The sequence below is a fragment of the Lissotriton helveticus genome, chromosome 1_1, assembly GCF_964261635.1.
Source record: "Lissotriton helveticus chromosome 1_1, aLisHel1.1, whole genome shotgun sequence".
Taxonomy (NCBI): Eukaryota; Metazoa; Chordata; class Amphibia; order Caudata; family Salamandridae; genus Lissotriton; species Lissotriton helveticus.
In genome coordinates, this window is record NC_136057.1 from 729,280,292 (window position 1) to 729,299,956 (window position 19,665).

Consider the following 19,665-nt stretch of genomic DNA (forward strand, 5'->3'; position numbering starts at 1 on the left):
GCAGTGTCATAGATAAGCAGGGTGGCACAGATGCCGAAGTCAAGGCAAGAATTCGCAAAGCATGGTCTACCTTCATTCTGCTAAAGAAAATCTGTAGCGCCAAGGACATAACACTGCAAACCAAAAGCAAGCATTTTAAAACAAATGTAAAATTGATCCTTCTGTATGGGGCAGAAACTTGGTGGACAACAGTGAGCACCACCAAAAAAAGTCCAGTCCTTCATCAACACCTGTCGGAGGAAAATATTCCAAATCTGTTGGTCAAACACCATCAGCAACAATGATCTACAGCAGTAGACCTTCCAACATGAGGCTCATGAAGAAATAATGAAAAGGTGCTGGGGCTGGAGAGGTCACACCCTCTGCAAACCCTCATGTAATACTCCCTCAGGCAAGCCCTGACCTGGAACCCTCAAGGGAAAAAGAAAAAAGGAAGGCCGAGAAATACCTGCCTTAGAGGCTTCGAGGCTGACTGTAATAAGGTGGGTTACACCTGAAGTCAGTTTGAAAAATAAGCACAGGACATAGATGGCTGGAGAGTCTTGGTTGATGTCCTATGCTGCAGGAGACAGAGTAGGCATAAGTAAGTAAGTGAGAAGGCAAAAGGTTAGGGAAGAACCATGCCAAGGATGCCAGGTCTAACCAGTGTCCCTCCTAACTGAAAGTGGAGAGAACTAACCAACCTCATGGGAGTTCTGATCAACAAGGTGGAAAAAACTGGCAGGACCATCAGCATTAGTGTGGTCTGTTCCAGAGTGGTTTTCCTCCATTAAGCCAATTCCCTGTAGGAGGATGGACCAGCTCAACAATTTTGGATTCTCATCTTTTATCTGCATTAGCCATCTAAGGGGTCTGTGGTCTGTCTGAATTCAGTAGTGAGCACCACACAGGTATGGTCTTAACTTCTTCAGTGCACAGACCACTGCAAAGGCTTCCCTTTTTATTGCACTCCACCTCTGTTCTCTGGGAAGTAAACTCCTGCAACTTTAGCCTACAGGTTGATCCTTTGTGAGAGCAGGCCCCTGTGCAATGCTCTGAGGCATCGTCTGTATGATGAATTCCCTAGAGAAGTCAGAGGCCTTAAGCATGCATGCGCTTCACATGGCCTTTTTTCAGGGTGTCAAATGTGCTCTGGCATGTCTCTATCTAGATCACCTATCTGGGATGTTTCTTGGTGGTAATTTCTGTCAAGGGAGCAACAATGGTGATATACCACTTAACAAATCTCCTGCGGTGAAAGGTGAGGTACAGGAAGGCTCTCACCTCTGTTTGGGTCTTGGGGTTGTTCCAAAGCCAGGATTGCCTGAATTTTAGCCTGGACGTGCTGTACCTTGCCTCCTCGCAATTGGTGTCCCAAGTAGACCACTAAACCCTGCGCTATCTGGTCTTAATATTCAGCAGAGCCTGATGCACTTCCTGGAGGTGACACAGGTTTTCTTTCCATCTAAGTAGGCGGTACTGAAGTTCTGCAATCCAGCAGGACCTGGTTGACCATCCTCGGGAATGTGGCAGGGGAATTCTTTAATCCAAGGGGCATCACCCACAACTAGAAGTGTCCTTCTGGGGTACAGAATACAGACCCCTCTTTGACACCCTCAGTTAGGGCAATATATGAGTACCCAGATGTTAAGTCAAACATGTTGAGGAACTATGAGCTATGTGTGCCAGTCTTGGACTCTGCATTGAGCCTCCAAGTAATCCACAACTTCAGGGGTAGTTCCTGGAGAAGCAGGCTAGGGGGCCAGCACCACTGGGCTAGAGTAAGGACTGTTTGAAGGCTCAATCACCCCCAACTCCTGCATTTTGAAGCCGTTCTCCTTTATGCTAGCTATTGTCCCCAGTATCAATATATTGGGTACACCATGTAGTGAGTCAAGGGTTAAGTGAGAAAAAATGCAACCTGCCCCAACAATTGGTGGCCGTACCTCTTTTGTTCAAGGGTTATTGTAGGGGAGAGGCAGACACCCTCCACTGACCCATCCTGCTACTTGAAAGAAACAAGGCCGGAGAAAGGTTGACTCTCCTCCTCCACCCCATCATCCATGACCAGGAGCATGGTTAACTCAGATAATTTTTTTAAGTGGGTTTTAAGGTGACTGACATACAAAACCCTTACAGGGTTCCTTGGGGTCTTGAAAACCTCTGGGTAGGTGACCTTACTCTTGCTTTCTTTCATCTCATAGGGCCAAGACTATTGGTCCTGTAGGGTCTGGGGCTTCTCCGAATCTATCACTCACACTTATTGGCCAGGCTGAAACTCAATGAGAGTGGCCTTCTGGTCATACCACTGTTTCATGATCCCCAGGCTGTCTTTAGATTCTCCTTGGCTTCTTCACAAAGCACTTACTTTGGGTACAGATTGCCAGCATGTAGCTGACCACATCCTGTGAAGCTATCCTGGCAACTTGCTCCCAACCCTTCTTTACCAGACTGAGAATGCCCCTACAGAAGTTCAAAGGGGCTGAATGCAACCCCCTTTTGTGGTATCTCCCTGTACGCAAACAACAGGCATGGCAAAAGGACGTCCCACCTCAAGGACACTGATAGGCCCATGAAAATTCCCTTCAGTGTCTTGTTGAACAGCTCAACAGGCCGGCTAGTTTGGAAATGGTATGGTGTGGAAAATGTATAGGCTACACCACACTTCTTCCACCTGGACTTCATGAATGCAGACATGAAGTTGATACCCCAGTAAGAAAAAAATCCTTCTAAGGGAATCCCACTTATGTAAATACCCCCATCAGTGTCATGACCACTGTGAGTGGAATCACTATCCTCAGAGGACTAGCCTTTTGGTACTAGGTGGCATGATCCACCAGTACTAGGATGAACCAGTTGTCCCGGACTGTCTTGGGGACCAGAGGCCAAATAATGTTGATGCCCACCCGTTTTAAGGGAGTACCAATGACAGTAAATAATATAACTGTAGCAGGGTTTCTGTTCTCCCACAGAACTGTACACAGAGGATTGGAACCTCAGCGAATTAGGGTGACCCAAAACTCACCTCAGTACCCAACAAACCCCTTACCGAGCTAGCTACAGTGTCTCATTGGTCATAACCAACTCCCAATGTTTAGACAAACCAGAACATGAACTCACCAACCTCAGGTTACGTGGAACACATGAGCACTCTTTCGTTATACAATCATTTCAAACCAGAACATGGAGTAAAGAAGAACACGTGAGCATTTGAAATGTTTATTTACTAATGCCGTCTTCTCAGGCGCAGTATCTTAGATAATACAAGTAAACATATTATCAACAACAAAGCTACAAGCATAGTTACTAGTCCATAGAAAGTGAACGGTGACAGCATGTTAACATGCTGTAAATTAATAAGGGTTAACAACACTTATTTCTCACCCTCCCTAACTCGCATATTATATTAATAGCTAAGAAGGTCTCTTTGGGTTGAATTAGGGCGGGCCCATACCTCAGTGTCCTAGAATGAAGGGATCACATCAGCATACACCAGCTCTCTCTGCATGCGAACAGCATCAAGTGTGTATTTGTGTGTGCAGCAAAGCAATATAAAACCCGCCTAAAAACCAAAATTGGCAGAAGCTGCACTTATGTTATGTCTATGAAGGCGCGAAGATCAGACCTCATAACAATTCAGTATATTGTTGTTCCTGAAGCTTCAGCACTCTCTGTACAGACATAGTTTATTAAGCAAAGCTGATATCAGAGTAATAACATATTATTCTTATGTAAACCACAACGAACTACTAGGTTGAAAGCTAAATCAACAATTAAGTGTCGTGTGCAGAAGCAGCAAAAGGAAAAATGGCGTTTAAACATGTAATGTGCCTATGCTAACTTAACGCATTATAAAGATATATAGTAGCTATATGACACCCCCCCCATGATCCGAGGACGGATAAGATAAGATAAGGGCAACTTCATGAAAGCAGAGTTAAAGAACTGTGAGCCATGAATGAACTGTAAAAAAATTTAATATTTTGCTCAAGTCAATAGGTCTGGGAAATTGATCAATGTACGAAAAATCGCAAAATATGCGAGCTGAAAGTCAACTGTCCGGAAAGAAATCATGAACAAGTTTTTAGGACAAGACCGTATAAGCAAAATATGCAGCAACAGCCTCCAGCATGAAATCACCTTCTTCATCAGAAAACAGTTCAGCCATCCAATTCAAAAGTGGAAAAGAACATACGTTTTCCCCAAGTATCGGATCCTCTATTACCATCAGAGGACAACTCGGTGGGTTCTCCAGAAAGCTCAGTTCCAAAAAATCCTGCGCTGCCGTGAATATATCCCAGGGACCCATTAGTCCATGCACCGCTGCTATTGCCATAATCCTCTCGTCAGAACAAACCAACTCGTGAGTAGTGATAGGACTCATCAGCTGATTAAAATCGACGCCAGGAGAAACCGGCCCGCAGAGACACAAATCAATGGCCCAATCAAAATCACAGCTCAGGCAGTGAAACACAGGCTGTACACAGGTGAAGTAGGAAAATCGAAACGATAATCCATATGCCGTGCTTAAAATCGCAAGCAGCAGCGTGCCAAAATATTCAAGCATTCGGTTGCGAAACCGCGGCAGCAGAGGCTGGGCCGCTTCTTTCACATGTGGGGCATCCATATTTAATGAGGCAGAGAACAACTAGGACGCCTGCCGCTAGTGCCAGTAAAACCGGGAATCCACCAAACAGACTCGAGAAAATGGAATGAAAGAAACTAGGGATTACTCCAAATATTTTTTCAAATGAAGTCACAAGGCCGCTGCTAACTGCTTTAAAAAAAATGTGCTAGCCCAGATGTCGAGGACGCGTTAAAGATAGAATGTATCATTTCGCCAAAATGCAGCGGTAAATCAGTATTTAAAAGGGCCTGAACCTCGGTCCGGGTGTTAGCTATGTGAAGCACGAAAGTTTCCCGAGCCGAACTCAAGGCCACTTCTTTCTGGGACAATAGAGCCCTCAGTCTAGTCATGCCGTTGAACTCTGCCTTCAAGGTTGGTATGCGTGGCCAAATGGAAACCTCCCTATTTTCATGTGTGGGTGGGTACAGGACATTTCTGCAGCAAACGACACGTTCACTTACTGTTACCACATAAGCTACACCTTTAATTAACCCGCAACAATCTTCATTATTCAAAAGTAAATAACTTCCATTCCCCAACAAGGTAAAAGTCGGGGTAATTGCCGGTACAGGAGTGCCTTTTAAAACACAGGCCAAGTTTGGTCGGTCCTGATTGCAAGAACCGTGTAATTGAATGTGTCTACACATTAACGAATGATCTGGAGTTTCTGTACATTCCTCCCCATTTAGATAAACTTCTTGGCCGTCCCTCAAACATCTATAAGTGAAAGGAAGGGACCATACTTCATGGAGAAAACCACTACCCAAAGGCTCATAGCGACCTATGGCAACATATTTCATACAGTTAGTAAATTTATACAAAGCAAAAGGTAATGTTAACAGACCGTGGATAAGCCACGTTGCAGCTGAGGCTTCTGCCACAGAAAAAGGCAAAGATTCCAATTTCTCAATATGTAACATAGAAAAAGAAGCATCTCGCATAGAAAGCAAGCGTTGTTTGTCAGTCAAATTAAAGGGTGCAAAGAGAGAGGACACGTTCATGTAGCCCCATGGCACCTTGCCAGATTTAAGCGTTTGCAGGGTCCATGCAAATTGCATGATAGAACGTAATTGATTCTGCCCATGGTACAAAACAGATACCTCATCATGCACAATATCCACTACAGAAGACACAATGTTATCTAAAGTGTAAATGCGTGAAGAAAGCATGTTAATACTATTGTCTACCACTGCAAGGACCTTCTCTAGATTTGCCTGATCGATAGCTCTAAGTCGTGTTGCAGCCTCAATCTGCGATGTTTTCCAAATTTTATTGTACACAGCATATATCCATCTTTTCGACCTACCACTAGCTGGGCCTTTTATGAAATCATTAAAATCTACATCATCATTCAGTTTTGCAAGATGTAACTTAACTGCAGATAACTTAGAATGCTTCAGCCAAGTTTGACATAATTTACCCACAGAGTAAGTTGTGACAGAATGCCCAGTTTCAAAACGTGAATCTGGTTTTACCTGATTAAAACCGTCAGACAAACCCAGAAAACGGCGCTGGCACGAATCAGCACTCTTGTGCCATACTAGCCAACCTTAAGGGTCTATACTGGAGATGTTAAAGGAAGAATTCAGCAACAGGGTCTGTAATTCTCTAATCGAAAATTGAGTATGATTACTCCAGCCTGTATATTCCTCTAACTCGGGGATAGAAGGAAAATTTAATTTTTTAGCAGTAGCCAATCCAAAGCATGTCGTTTGTGAAATAGTAGAATTCAAAAACAAAATCTGATTAGGGATGAGACATGCACGGTGCAATGCCTCAGCGCCTTGTACCTGCCAGTCCTTAGAACCCCAAACTGATTTTAGGTCAATTGTTTCCTTCCATACTTCATAACCGCCAATAGCCAGCTGATCTAGAAAGGACTTCGAATACAATAGTTTGGTATCGGTAAGTCTAACCTTGGACATAGGCTTCTGTGTCATTTTAAAATAAAAGGACTCGGGATTAGACTGATTGAAGTCAGTAAAATAAGTGTATTTTTTCAAAAAAGTACTAGAACTGCCTTGTATAGGAGCTGGGCAATGCTCCCATTGTGTATAATTCACAGTATTCCTTCTGGATGTCGTTTTATGTAAGAAGTGATTGCCAAAATGTTGAAAGCAAAATAAATCACCATAATTAGCAGATTCTAAATATAAATCTTCAGCATCAAAGGCAGCATAATATTTCAAATCAGAAAATAAAGACTCTACGGCCTGAACATCCCAATCATCAGAACGTATGTTTTGTTTCACCACATCCCCCATATTAACTCTAAGCACGTTAGGGACATTAACAACTTCCGTAGGGCCATGAATTTGAAATCGAACGGCATCCCACACGATCCCATCAAGTACAGGCCAAGCAGTGATGTTAACAAATGTTAAGTCTCTTCTCAGTCTATGTGCAGAATGCGATGAGGAAAGGGGGGCCAAAGTTCCATTGAGATGGCGAATGCATGTTCTTTCCTCGACATAGTGTCCATTTACCAACCGGAAAAAATAAAACACAAAACCAATTGACATAAAAAGATATATCGAAAAAAGCACCAGCCAGATATATGTCCAAGGGGGAATCAAAAAATGTTTTTTGAATAAGGTAGCATAAACTGCAAAACGAGAGGGTTTCTTCGAGGCAAGGGAAACAGAGTCAAATGAAAATCTGGATTCCGTGGCTAAACGTGCTTGCAGGTCAGGCATGGACAAATCAGTGGGATATGTATAGTCTATTTCATTTTGATCCGCACCTGGCAAAGTACTCAATAAAGGACTGGAAATCGCAGGTAATTCAATGGCCACTTCTGATTCATGATTAAAAGCAGTGGGCACAACCGAATGTCTCACAACGGAAGGACAGGAAACTGCTGGTGTCATACTAAGAAGAATCGGCCACTCTGTGTATCTTGACATTGTCAATTGAAATAAACCTGTTTTCCTTACGACCAGGAAGCGGTGGTAAAATGACTGTTCTCGTGCCCCTCACTCCAAGGACTGGAACCGGAGCTCGATAGGACGGACCAAGTTCTTTTTTGTAATCGATCTTCTCACGAACCAGTTCTCCAACTTGGGGTAGCCAGCCGACTACCGGGATCTGCAACGCAACATCCGACGTGGAGGGCAAATGTTCCTTTGCAAGACCGTCTCTGGTCTTTTGTAGATTCTGTAAAACATTGCAATGTTCATCTGCGTCAAAGGAAGTGGCGCGAACCACACAGTCTAGACCGTCAAGGTCAGGGACGTACATTTTGATGTCAAAGAGCATTTCATATGGGGTCCGCCCACCCAGAGACCTTCTAGGGAGATTATTAAGAGCACGCTGCACGCCATAGAGGTGGGCTAGCCAGTTTCTGCCAGTGCCTATAACTCGAGCTGTCAAAGATTGCTTTAAATCACGGTTCATTCGCTCCACTACACTGTTACCCTCAGGTCTGTAGGGAGACGAAAACTTGACTTGGATCCCCATCGAATGCATGGCATCCTTATACGCCTTAGAGGCGAAAGCCGGACCCTGATCCGAATGGAAGGTACCACAGGCAAAAATCCCTACAAAGATGCGCAAATCTCTAATGACAGTCCGTGAATCAGCGCTGCGATGGGGCCAGACCCACACAAAGCGTGTGCATGAATCAACTGCAACTAAGATGTACTTATACGCAGTATCAGAGGAAAAAGGACCGCAGTGATCCAAATAAACACAACCTAGTGGTTTATTAGAAATGTACAACTGAGTCTGTGGCGGACGCGCAGCAGTCGAAGGTTTAATCTGCTGACATATGTCACAAAGAAGGACATAATCACGCGTCTGCTTGTACAGTCCCCGCCACCAGAAACGTTGTTGTAATTGAGTTACAGTGGCTGAGATGCCCGCATGCGCAGACGCCACACCTTCATGAGCCGCAGTAATCAAGTCTGCCCTGCGATCCGCGTTGGGAATCAAACGTTCACCAACATCAGGTATTTTCACAAAAGGAACCTTTTCGGGACTTAAGTGGTATGTGTACTTCGAAGGGAATCCCGAAGGATGTTTACCTCCCTTCTCAGTGGCAGCAACAGCTGCCAAGATGTCACTATCAATCTTATTTTTGGACCGTGTAACTGCTGCAACTAAGTATGTAGACACTGCTGATTTCGCTGCTTCATCAGCAAGCGAGTTACCGACAGCGTGGACTCCCACACGCTGATGGCCAAGAGTATGAATTACAAAAATGAGCGGCAACGAAGCCTTAAGCTCTGCCACTCGAACCCAGATCAATTTATGTTTTATTGTGCTACCCTTGGAATCACAAAAGTCATTCTGAATCCAAAAGAACAAGTTTTCATTGTAAGACTGGACACAGTAGAAAGAATCACTTACAATAAGAGTGGTAACACTAGGATCTGCGTACTCCAACGCTAGTAAAAGAGCACGAAGCTCTGCCAATTGTGCGGTGCAATCTCCAAGCGGCAACGTGTGCACTTCCCTGGATATGAACTCATCGTTCAACATAGCACCGACCACAATGGCGCATACGGAAACGTAGGCATGTTTAGAGCCATGCGCAACCTGGCCGAACCATCAGTGTAAATGATGCAATGGAAGTCCTCCAAAGGTGGCATAGCTAGAGGAGCAGGGTGAACAAACTCATACTGCAAGTACTCCTGCGACCGCAACGAGGCGTCAAAAATAAACGTGACATCCGTGGACGTCAAGGACGCAGCCCACTGAATCCACCGAGGGTACAAAGCTTTTGAATTTGGTACACTGGCTTTCGTGACTGCCTCCAAATGAGGACAGGGTGTTACAACCAACATGCGTTTCCCTTGTGACAGAGCACGTTCTTTAAGAATAGCCATCTGTACAGCTGTTAAAACTTTTCCACAGTGGGAAACCGCATCTCAGCCGAAGTGTACAAGTGTGACTTGTAAGCAATAGGTACTGTGTCTCCTTCATTAAAAGTGAGGTACGTGAAACCCACTGTCCCTGGTATTATTCTTATCACCAGGTTGGTATGGTTGTCACGAGTCAGTAAGAACTTAGAAGCGAGCAAATCAGCCTGCAAGGATTGCAAAATGGCTGAATGCTCAGGCAGCCAGCATGATTTCGAAACATTTGGTTGTATCAAAGCATACAAAGGCTTGATACGCTGGGCATATTCCGAAATGTATGTCCTCCCGAAATTTAAAAAACCCAGCAAAGACTAATTTTTTCAGTGTAGTAGGAGCGCCCAACTGGGCGCACTTCTCCAAGAAGTGAGGAGCCAAACCTCTACCTTCATTGTTGAGCTCATAGCCCAAAAACAACACAGTGTGCTCAGCAATGTGCGATTTTGCAAAGTTAAATTTGTAACCCATGTCTGCAAAGTTACAAATAACAGAATTTACACGACACAGATGCTCCCAAATATCGTCGTCTGTGAGATATATGTCATCCACATACGAACAAGCATCTGGGTCGAGTGCCTCCAGAATAGAGATAATGCGAGCGGTAAATATACAAGGACTATTCTTATAGCCCATTGGGAGACGCCGGAATTGTTTTTGGACCCCAGCGCACGTAAAACTGGTCCATTGGGAGTTAAAGCTGTCCAATCTGTGGGCATAGAAACCGTTGGATATGTCAAGCGTTGTCTTAAAACGCTTACGCACGAGACTATCCACAAGGGCAGAGCCGTGAGTATTCTGTACTGCGCAGTTACGGCAATGCGAGTTCAAATGCCGGTAATCCAATACCAAACGATATGATCCGTCAGGCTTGGTCACAGTAAAAAGAGGATTATTCATCGGTGACACACAAGTTTCAATAACTCCCTGATATTCTAATTATTCAAGGATTTCCGCGACGGAAGCTTTGTCTTCACGCCGAATGGGATATTGAGGTTGAGGCTGCGGCTGAGACCGCAACGGAATTTTGTGGCAAGGCGACAATTTATCCCAACCACATTGGTTACGGTACAGAGCCGGTGCGAGAGCCCGAGCCCACTCTTCTGCAAAATGCTGCGCATGCTCTTTCGAGACAGTGTTCGCGAAACAGGGGAGGATTACCTCCTCCCCTCGCGGCGCCGCGAGCACAAAAGGTGGGGGCCAGTCAGCCTCCGAAAGCAAAATATCATACGTAGAAGACAGATTTTCCCAAAATACCCCTTTTACGGTACGCTGTATGTCACCTTCAATTAACAGGACAATTTCATAAAGTCTTTCAGGGGGAGCAAGTCTCGTATCTGCTGTTTCTATCACAACGTAGACATCAGTCGCTGTCACCCTCAGTAGTGGACGCAGCGTCTCTCTGACTATGGTTATCTCCGCCGCGCTGTCCAGCAAGGTCAGAGCCCACGTCAGATTCCGAAGCCGCGTTCTCACTATCTGTGGCATATCGATGCGCTGTTAAGGCTGTGACTTTCTTTTTCGCAAACTGCGGTCTCTTTGGCGTAGAATCCTCCTGCTTCCAAGCGCCTTCTGTCTGGCGGGGCTGGCCACGTCCTTGTTGGCCACCACGTCCCCGTCCGCCTCCTCCTCGACCGGTCTTCGGGGCCGATGAGTCCTGAAAGGAACGAGGAGAGCGTTGATCAGAAACCTGAAATCGATCAGGTGATTTAATCATCGCGCGATCGCGCAAATCATAAACTTTCTCAGCCGGCGCAGGGACCTGTGACGCAGGATATGATTCCTGAGTCTGCTGTTGTTGCTTCCCCTGTTTCTGTTTCTGAGGCCAATTCTGTTTTTTGGACTTTGGTTGAACCTCTGCCGCAGCAGATTGCACTTGTGGTTGTTTCATCTCCTTAACCGCGAAGTACTGCAAACCCTTACTTGTGCGACCGATAGTTTTATAAGCGGCCACCACAATCTTCGCCAACTGGCGGGGCTTTTCGGCATCGGGTAATGCCGCCAGTGCATTAAAAACCTGGAAGTTCACAGCATCTCCCTTGATGTTGGAGAGTATGAGATCACTTACAATCTCAAAAGAACCACACAGGCGCATACCCAATTCAACCGCTGCCTCTGGACCGTGATCATCCTGAACACGTTTTATGATCGTAGGCAGTACAGCCATAGATGGGGTGCCGAAACACCTCGCATAAACAGCCGCAAAAGTTTAACCCAAACTTTCACAGTCAACGAGTTCGGGAGTGATATCCTTAGGTAAAGTAATCGTCAACATTCTATGTTTATCAGCAGGAGTAGAATTGGGAAACACGGCTTCCAGTTGGTCAAATTTCTCGGCCAGCCAAAAAGGAAAATCATCTTTATTATCAGGGCGTTGACCAAAAACCGAATTTACCATAACTGGATTGAGCCGTAAACCACCACGTTCCGTTTGAACGGCCGGACCCCCCGGGGGACCACCCGGGAGATGACGACCTATGTATTGCACTAATGCACGAATCACAGCAATCGAGACAACGTGTAGTCTGCGAATATCAGCAAGGGGACAAGCGCCGTGATTCGGGTGCGGGTGAATCCACCCAAAGCAGGCCAATTCGTACCTGGAATGGAAAGTGGACCTAACCTCGCAGCTGACAAAGAGTGGGGGAGGGCGCCATCAAACCAAACGCGATGCTGCCAATGATCAATAGGTATTTCCAGTGCCCTGTATGGTGTATATTCAGCCGGTAGAGGGGAGGGTGTGTAGTGGAGGAACACTTGAGAATTCGCGTCCACCTCCGGAAATGTGACCCACGAGTAAAAGAGCTTGAAAGGGTACGCCGGATCCGCACACACCACCAAAATCACAGCCATGCCTTCCAAAGGGACTTGGTAAGTTTGTAAATAGTTGCGCACCGCAATGCGACTATGCTACGCAATGGCTACAGCCATGATTCCACCTGAACTACTGAAAAACAAAGGGAACTTTATAGCACAACTGGGTAGTAATTCAAGGAAACCGTTTAGAAAGAATCAAGCTTGAATAAAGACCTATTTCAAAAAACAGGTAGGTTTCACCGACACCACAGTTTTCCGGAAACGATAGTGAAGGGGTTAAGGTTGAATGATATACTACTCGAGTGCCATGATATAAGACCACCAAAGTATGGGCGCCATGTAGCAGGGTTTCTGTTCTCCCACAGAACTGTGCACAGAGGATTGGAACCTCAGCGAATTAGGGTGACCCAAAACTCACCTCAGTACCCAACAAACCCCTTACCGAGCTAGCTACAGTGTCTCATTGGTCATAACCAACTCCCAATGTTTAGACAAACCAGAACATGAACTCACCAACCTCAGGTTACGTGGAACACATGAGCACTCTTTCGTTATACAATCATTTCAAACCAGAACATGGAGTAAAGAAGAACACGTGAGCATTTTAAATGTTTATTTACTAATGCTGTCTTCTCAGGCGCAGTATCTTAGATAATACAAGTAAACATATTATCAACAACAAAGCTACAAGCATAGTTACTAGTCCATAGAAAGCGAACGGTGACAGCATGTTACCATGCTGTAAATTAATAAGGGTTAACAACACTTATTTCTCACCCTCCCTAACTCGCATATTATATTAATAGCTAAGAAGGTCTCTTTGGGTTGAATTAGGGCGGGCCCATACCTCAGTGTCCTAGAATGAAGGGATCACATCAGCATACACCAGCTCTCTCTGCATGCGAACAGCATCAAGTGTGTATTTGTGTGTGCAGCAAAGCAATATAAAACCCGCCTAAAAACCAAAATTGGCAGAAGCTGCACTTATGTTATGTCTATGAAGGCGCGAAGATCAGACCTCATAAAAATTCAGTATATTGTTGTTCCTGAAGCTTCAGCACTCTCTGTACAGACATAGTTTATTAAGCAAAGCTGATATCAGAGTAATAACATATTATTCTTATGTAAACCACAACGAACTACTAGGTTGAAAGCTAAATCAACAATTAAGTGTCGTGTGCAGAAGCAGCAAAAGGAAAAATGGCGTTTAAACATGTAATGTGCCTATGCTAACTTAACGCATTATAAAGATATATAGTAGCTATATGACAAACGTGTATTTGTAAAGCGCACATTCACCCATAGGTCTCTTGGCGCTGAATAACAGATGTTTATTGTTACCCAACTCAATGGTACTTATTTTATTGACCTCAGGTAAATGAAAGGCTGAGTGGGCCCACCAGAATTCGAACCTGTGACCATGAGGTCGAACATAGGCCCCTGCAGTGGATGCATTAGTCCACTGAGCCACCATACCTCGCTCAGGGGAGCCTTGTGCTTCCCTCCTGACATACCACTGGCCTGGTAGGTAGAGTATGACCTGCAGAACACATCTGAGGCCATCCTCATCCAGGGCCAATAGAAGAAGGTGACAAGCCTTTCAAAGGTCTTGTCCTGCTCTAGATGACCTGCCAGGGAAGCATCAAGAGCCAGCACCAGTACGAAGGCCCTTTAGCACTGGGGGCCAGCAACACATGGGTTGCACCAGGCTCAGGGACCTTAGGTTCGCTACACAGGTGACCATTCTCCAAGTGCCACACACACACTGCACGCATGCACCAGCAACACCTTTAAAGACCCTATTCAACACCACACACCACAGCAAACCCTCACCCCAACACCCATGTGGGTGACCTTGAACCAACAGCAACACCCACCGACCACACCAGAAATGTGGGGATCATCCTGGACAACAAACTCAACATGACTACACAGTGAGCTCCACCTTCTTCTACATCCTATGTATAATGTGAGAAATCTTCAAATGATGGCCACAGAACACCATAAGAACCATCAGGCAACCTGTCCTCACAAGTAGACTTGACTTTAGCAATCACTCTTTTCCAAATATCTAAGCAGAACCTGCACAAAGATCAGACCATTCAAAACGCCACTGCAAGATTCATACTCAGCCTTCCACACCACACCCACATCTCACCTCTCCTCAGAGCACTTCACTGGCTCCCCATTCACAAACACAGCCACTTTAAACTCCTTACACACACCTATACAGTCCTACACAACACTGGACCTGCATACCTGAACAAACGCATACCTTTCCACCACCCTGCCAGACACCTATTTCAATAGGCCTGCTTTCAATTGGAAACATTTGTTCCAGGATCTTGTCTGTGCCAGGCCAAGTTGGGATTAAAGAGACAGCAGCACAGTTTGCCCTGCAATGTACATTGTTAAATGGCTGATCTTACAAGAGCATCAATAATGTTCTATACAGAACTTAGCACTGACTAGCAGACTGCTCAACCAGCTCAGTCCTAAGGGGCTGGGCCACAGAGTTGTGAGTGAATTGTATGTCTCATTTATTCTTTTTCACTGACATGCTAACACGATGTTTTGAATCAATGTCAGGAACCCCTTGGATGAATGAAGATCTATAGTTTCTTTATGAAATTATACGTGGGCAATATTGAAATAATATTTTAAAATACACAAGACAATGATGAAAATGATTAGTGCAATAAATGTTTGAAAAGGATGAATTATGGAGGATGAGATAGGTATATAGGTAAGTGACACCATATTCCTGAGTTCCAATGCTGACATGGTGTAATGGCAGATCAAAGACTGATGAATTCAAAGCATTGGTCATCTGCCAACCTTATGCGAGCTACATGCAAGCACACACTTTTCGTGTTGGCAATACTCGCAGTTAGCATGAGGTTTGCAGATGTGTAAGCTTTCATATTCTGCAATGACACATTCATCTTTGAATATTTTTATGTACTGTGCAGCTTTATCAGCGCTGTCTTGTAATGGCATAATGGGGAGCAGCACAGACCATTTACTTGCTGTCTTAGTGTATGAAAATAGCCGCTTCATTGAAAACAGGCGCACATCACAAATTTCACCCTAGGCCTTAGCCATTCAAAACTAAACCCCACTATAAAACAAATCACCTACGTCATTACCCCCCCCTGAAAAATTCCCTTACCCCTTGCATCTTTTATTTTGCACCTTTGTAACTTCTATTCTGTTATTAACCTGTTGACCTTTACTCCCTTAACACTTTACACTACATCTATTAACATCGAACTATTTAAGTATACTAACCCATAACTTTTAATTTCTTACATCCTCCAGGTGTAATTGTATTGCCATCCCCCATTGTCCTGAATCACCTATGTTCACAACAATAATCTTAATATAGCAACATGGCAATTTAAACTGCCAACCGCCACTCAGAAAGGCATCGACTTTCTTATCCCCCTGTTCTCACATTGAGTGTCTTCTCCATTACCTCTTTCACTTGCATCAGGTAGAGCTCCATCCCATGAACTCCACCCCTTTAAAAATGTCTGGAGCACCATATTTCAATTCCAGGGACCTTATTTATGAAGGCCTTGCGCTGCCGGTGCGTCACTTTTAAAATGGGAAAAAGTGACGCACCGGTAGCGGAAGCCCTTCATAAATAAGGCCCCAGGTGCACCACCTGACCAAACTGTCGTCCCAACAGCATATCCCGATTAATCTTGCACCTGATCTTTTCAATGGATGCGGACATGTGTGCCTTCTCAACATTATATTCAAACACTGCAACAGTTTATTTCACTGCATACCGCCTCTACTGTGCCATGTACCTTTAAACAGCCAGTGATCAAGCCCAGGTTTCTGTACTTCATACCGCCCAGCCCATTTAACAAAGAATGTCCTAGTATCCAACTCAATAGCTCGACTGACTCCGGACCAGCCACTTGACCTGGAAAGTACAGTATATATAAGATACAATAGAAAACGTGATACTATTAACATCCCTCCTGTCCCAACCTCTCATATCAACGAAAGCAATGTTTTTCCATGACTAATTTCGCTCGAGAGAGCGACCATATTGGCATTACATGCTAAGATACTCGAATTTGAGGCCATTGTAGCAGAGAACTTTATTGAACCGACCCCGCTACAGTACTTAATTTTTGAATACGAAGAAAACCGAGGTGCAGATGTGGTTTCCATTACTAGTCTACACTTGGAACACTTTTCTTGTTCTGGACAAACTTCATCCAGACCTCGTGTGTTTTGATCCGCTTTAATAAACACGATTTTTGATTTTTGACCACACTTTCCAGTGGAGCCTTGAAAAAGTCGCGAATGGCAACGAAATACATGTCGGCTGTAGCTGTATCAATGTTGTAACTACTGAACAACTGTCATGAAGATCGTTTGCTGAACAGAATTTGCTACATGATTTTTTGTATTAAATATTTCTGTTGATTGGGGCTAATCAGCTGTTTACTTATTTCATGCTGTGCTCTGTCTATGTTCTGAACTCCAGCATACACTTGTTTGGAATCCCAGTGACCTTTTTATGATGGTGCAGTATAATTGGCCTATGTATCCACCATGTACAAAAATTGTCCAGTCAGAAATATTTTTAATTTGTGTTTTCTTCCTCCAAACCTGGCGCCCCTTTGCTCTAATTTATCATAACTTTCTGGCTCTTTCAGTCTCCATTTTCTCAGGTGCAAATGTCCCCTCCCTGCTCTTTCACGCATTTCCACAGTGATCTCCCTTATCACTTTGATGCGCTTTCATTCAGTCCTACATTGTTCGCTTTTGTTTCATGTGACTCTTCTGCTTGCTCACTTACTTTCACATGCAAAGTATTTCCTTCAGTGCCAGGCACTAGTATGGTAATGTGTGCTATGTGAAACAATACTTTTGCTTTCAGACAATGTAGTTTTTAAATTGCGGACAACCTGCAAACCCCCCCTCAACAGTCCATCCATAAACATTCGATGAAAACCTTAATGGTTCCAAAATTGGCACTAACAGTAAACAAGCATTGGCATAGCCAATAGGTCTCGCTATGCTGCACAATATCCTTGGTGCAACAACATCAACTGTTGCATGCCTAAACACTTATAAGGTCCCAAAGGCGAGATCTATTGGCTATGCCAATGCTTGTTAACATTGGAAAAGTGACGCACAGGTGGCACAAGGGGCTGGTAAATCTGCCCCACAATATTTTGTCTACTTGTATTAAGAAAAATATTGCTGCCTTAGATATTACTGATTTTAATTAAAGAGTGAAACACTGAAAAGCAAAACAAAATAGGTTTCCTATTTCTTGAAAGCACTTTCACGTATTTAGTAGCAACGAGGTTAGATATTTACAAACGAGTGGAAAAATAATGACGTATAGTAGATATTGCTGCAACTAGGGCCCTGATTACAAATGGGGCGCAAAGCTCTGTTTGCGCATATTTCATATGGTACAGATTAGCAAACAAATTATACTCAAACATTGTCTAATTTAAAGAGAATTTATAGACCTAAAGGACCGAAGCAAGGAAGATCAGTTATTGCGTCTATTGGCGCCATCTTGTGGCTAACTGTAGAAATAGAAGTTCGACTCGTTCGTTTCACTTTTCAACACTAGAGAAAATAATCTGTTTGTATTGCATTGTTTTTCTTTTAATTGCATGATTATCTACCTCCTTCCGGCAGATTGAGATTGGCACAGTCCTTCCGATCGTGGATGGGGATGCCCAACCGTCGTTGCTGTTGACAGAAGAGGCCGAAGAGGAAGAGTCGACCTCTAAACAGATTGATGGATCTTCACCACACGGGCCTGGGTCGCCTGGGGTCCTCGGACCTGAAACAAGCGCAGGTTATGATTACAAGAGTGCTTAATATGTTATGCCAACTACCCAGTTAATATAGTTTAACATCAGTAAGACTAAGATAGACTTTGACTAAAATAGATCATAATGGTGCATGTTGCTGATCAAAAAACGAAAAAGAATATTGAAAGAAACGGCATCCTTAAAACTTTTTCTTAGAAGAGCAGCTACCAAACTCTTGCTGTTTGTTGGAGGGCTTTCGAAGCTGTCTGGTCAGAGTAGATAGACATTTTCAAGTTTTCACTGCCGTTTTCATAGCCAATATTCCCTAATAACACAGTTGTATCGTTTTCTCGGGTAATTATGAACCAGGAAGTGAGACTGTAAATACTGTTGAAACTCTAGTGGCAATGCTCCATAGATTATGTTACATTTAAAATCATTTACAGAACGCACGTTCTCCAAGGAATCGTCGGCCCAGGTGCGCTAACTGCTTGCACAGGTGCAGTGGCGGCCGGCATGAATCGCGGGGTTGCGGGGCGTGGTGTGTGCGGGGGTTTGGGGGTGCGGGGTCACACAATGGATTTTTTTTTTAAAACAAAAATTACGGATGTATGACGTTGCAACGCAGACTTTTACCACGCATACCTTTACAACGCGGTATTTACAACTAATACCGTTACAACGCATAGCGCTTTGGGGTGCTGGATAGTGGTAAGTATAATTTTCTATTCCAACTCCAGTCCCCGTGGACACTAGGGAAGGTGTTGGATAGAAAATTAAACTTATTACTTACCCTAGAGCACCCCCCAGCACAATGCGTTGTAATGGTATGCGTGGTAATACCTGCGTTGTAATGGTAGTGCGTTGTAAAAATGTCGTTGTAAACGTTGCATACCAAAAATTACACTTACCTTGCTACCAGTCCAGCGTCTCTGCTTCTTGCTTCTGCTCTGCTCGTGGGACAGGAAGCCAGGAAGAACAGCCAGGCTCCCCTAACCAATCTTGTAATTGGTAAGCACCTAGGCTCTCCTGACCAATCACAACTCTGCAATGCAGCATTGTGATTGGTTTTGAGCGTCCTGGTTCGACGCACAAACAGGGAATAGGAGCCTGGGCTTGTTCTCCACACAGGCTGTAATGCACCTGCATGGAGAAGGTGGACAGTGCACATGACTGGTTTGGGCGCCCCAAGAGGGCCGACCAAACAGTCATTGCTCTCTTAGGAGTGGGCAAACCACTCCTCCCCTGCCCGGCTCCGTGTGCAGAGCAGCCCTGCCCAACCAGCCACTCACAAAGGAAACATAAATGATAACTCAAAGTTATTATCATTTTATATTTCCTTTCCCTTACACTGCTCAAAAGCAGTGGGGCGGCGCCATAGCAGATGGCACTGCACAGCTGCTTGCAGGGTCAGACATGCCAATATCGCAGTCTGGCAGTTGCCAAGGGCTAGTCTGACGGATCAATGTACTGGCCGTTTTTGTGGCTGTTTGTGTGCCTGTTTTATGGTCTTGTGGACCAGTTTTTAATGTTGATTTCTCGGATATTGCCACAAACATTATCTGCAGAAACAGAAATGCAT

The 19,665-nt window shown here is 44.5% G+C and overlaps 1 protein-coding gene across 1 annotated transcript in view; it reads left to right on the forward strand.

The window, feature by feature from the left end:
* Positions 1-19,665, forward strand: part of EPYC (epiphycan) — a 201,686-nt gene that overhangs the window by 74,253 nt on the left and 107,768 nt on the right. The window contains exon 3 of the mRNA XM_078674261.1: positions 17,965-18,127. Coding sequence (XP_078530387.1) covers positions 17,965-18,127 — 163 coding nt within the window. The remainder of the gene's footprint in view (positions 1-17,964; positions 18,128-19,665) is intronic.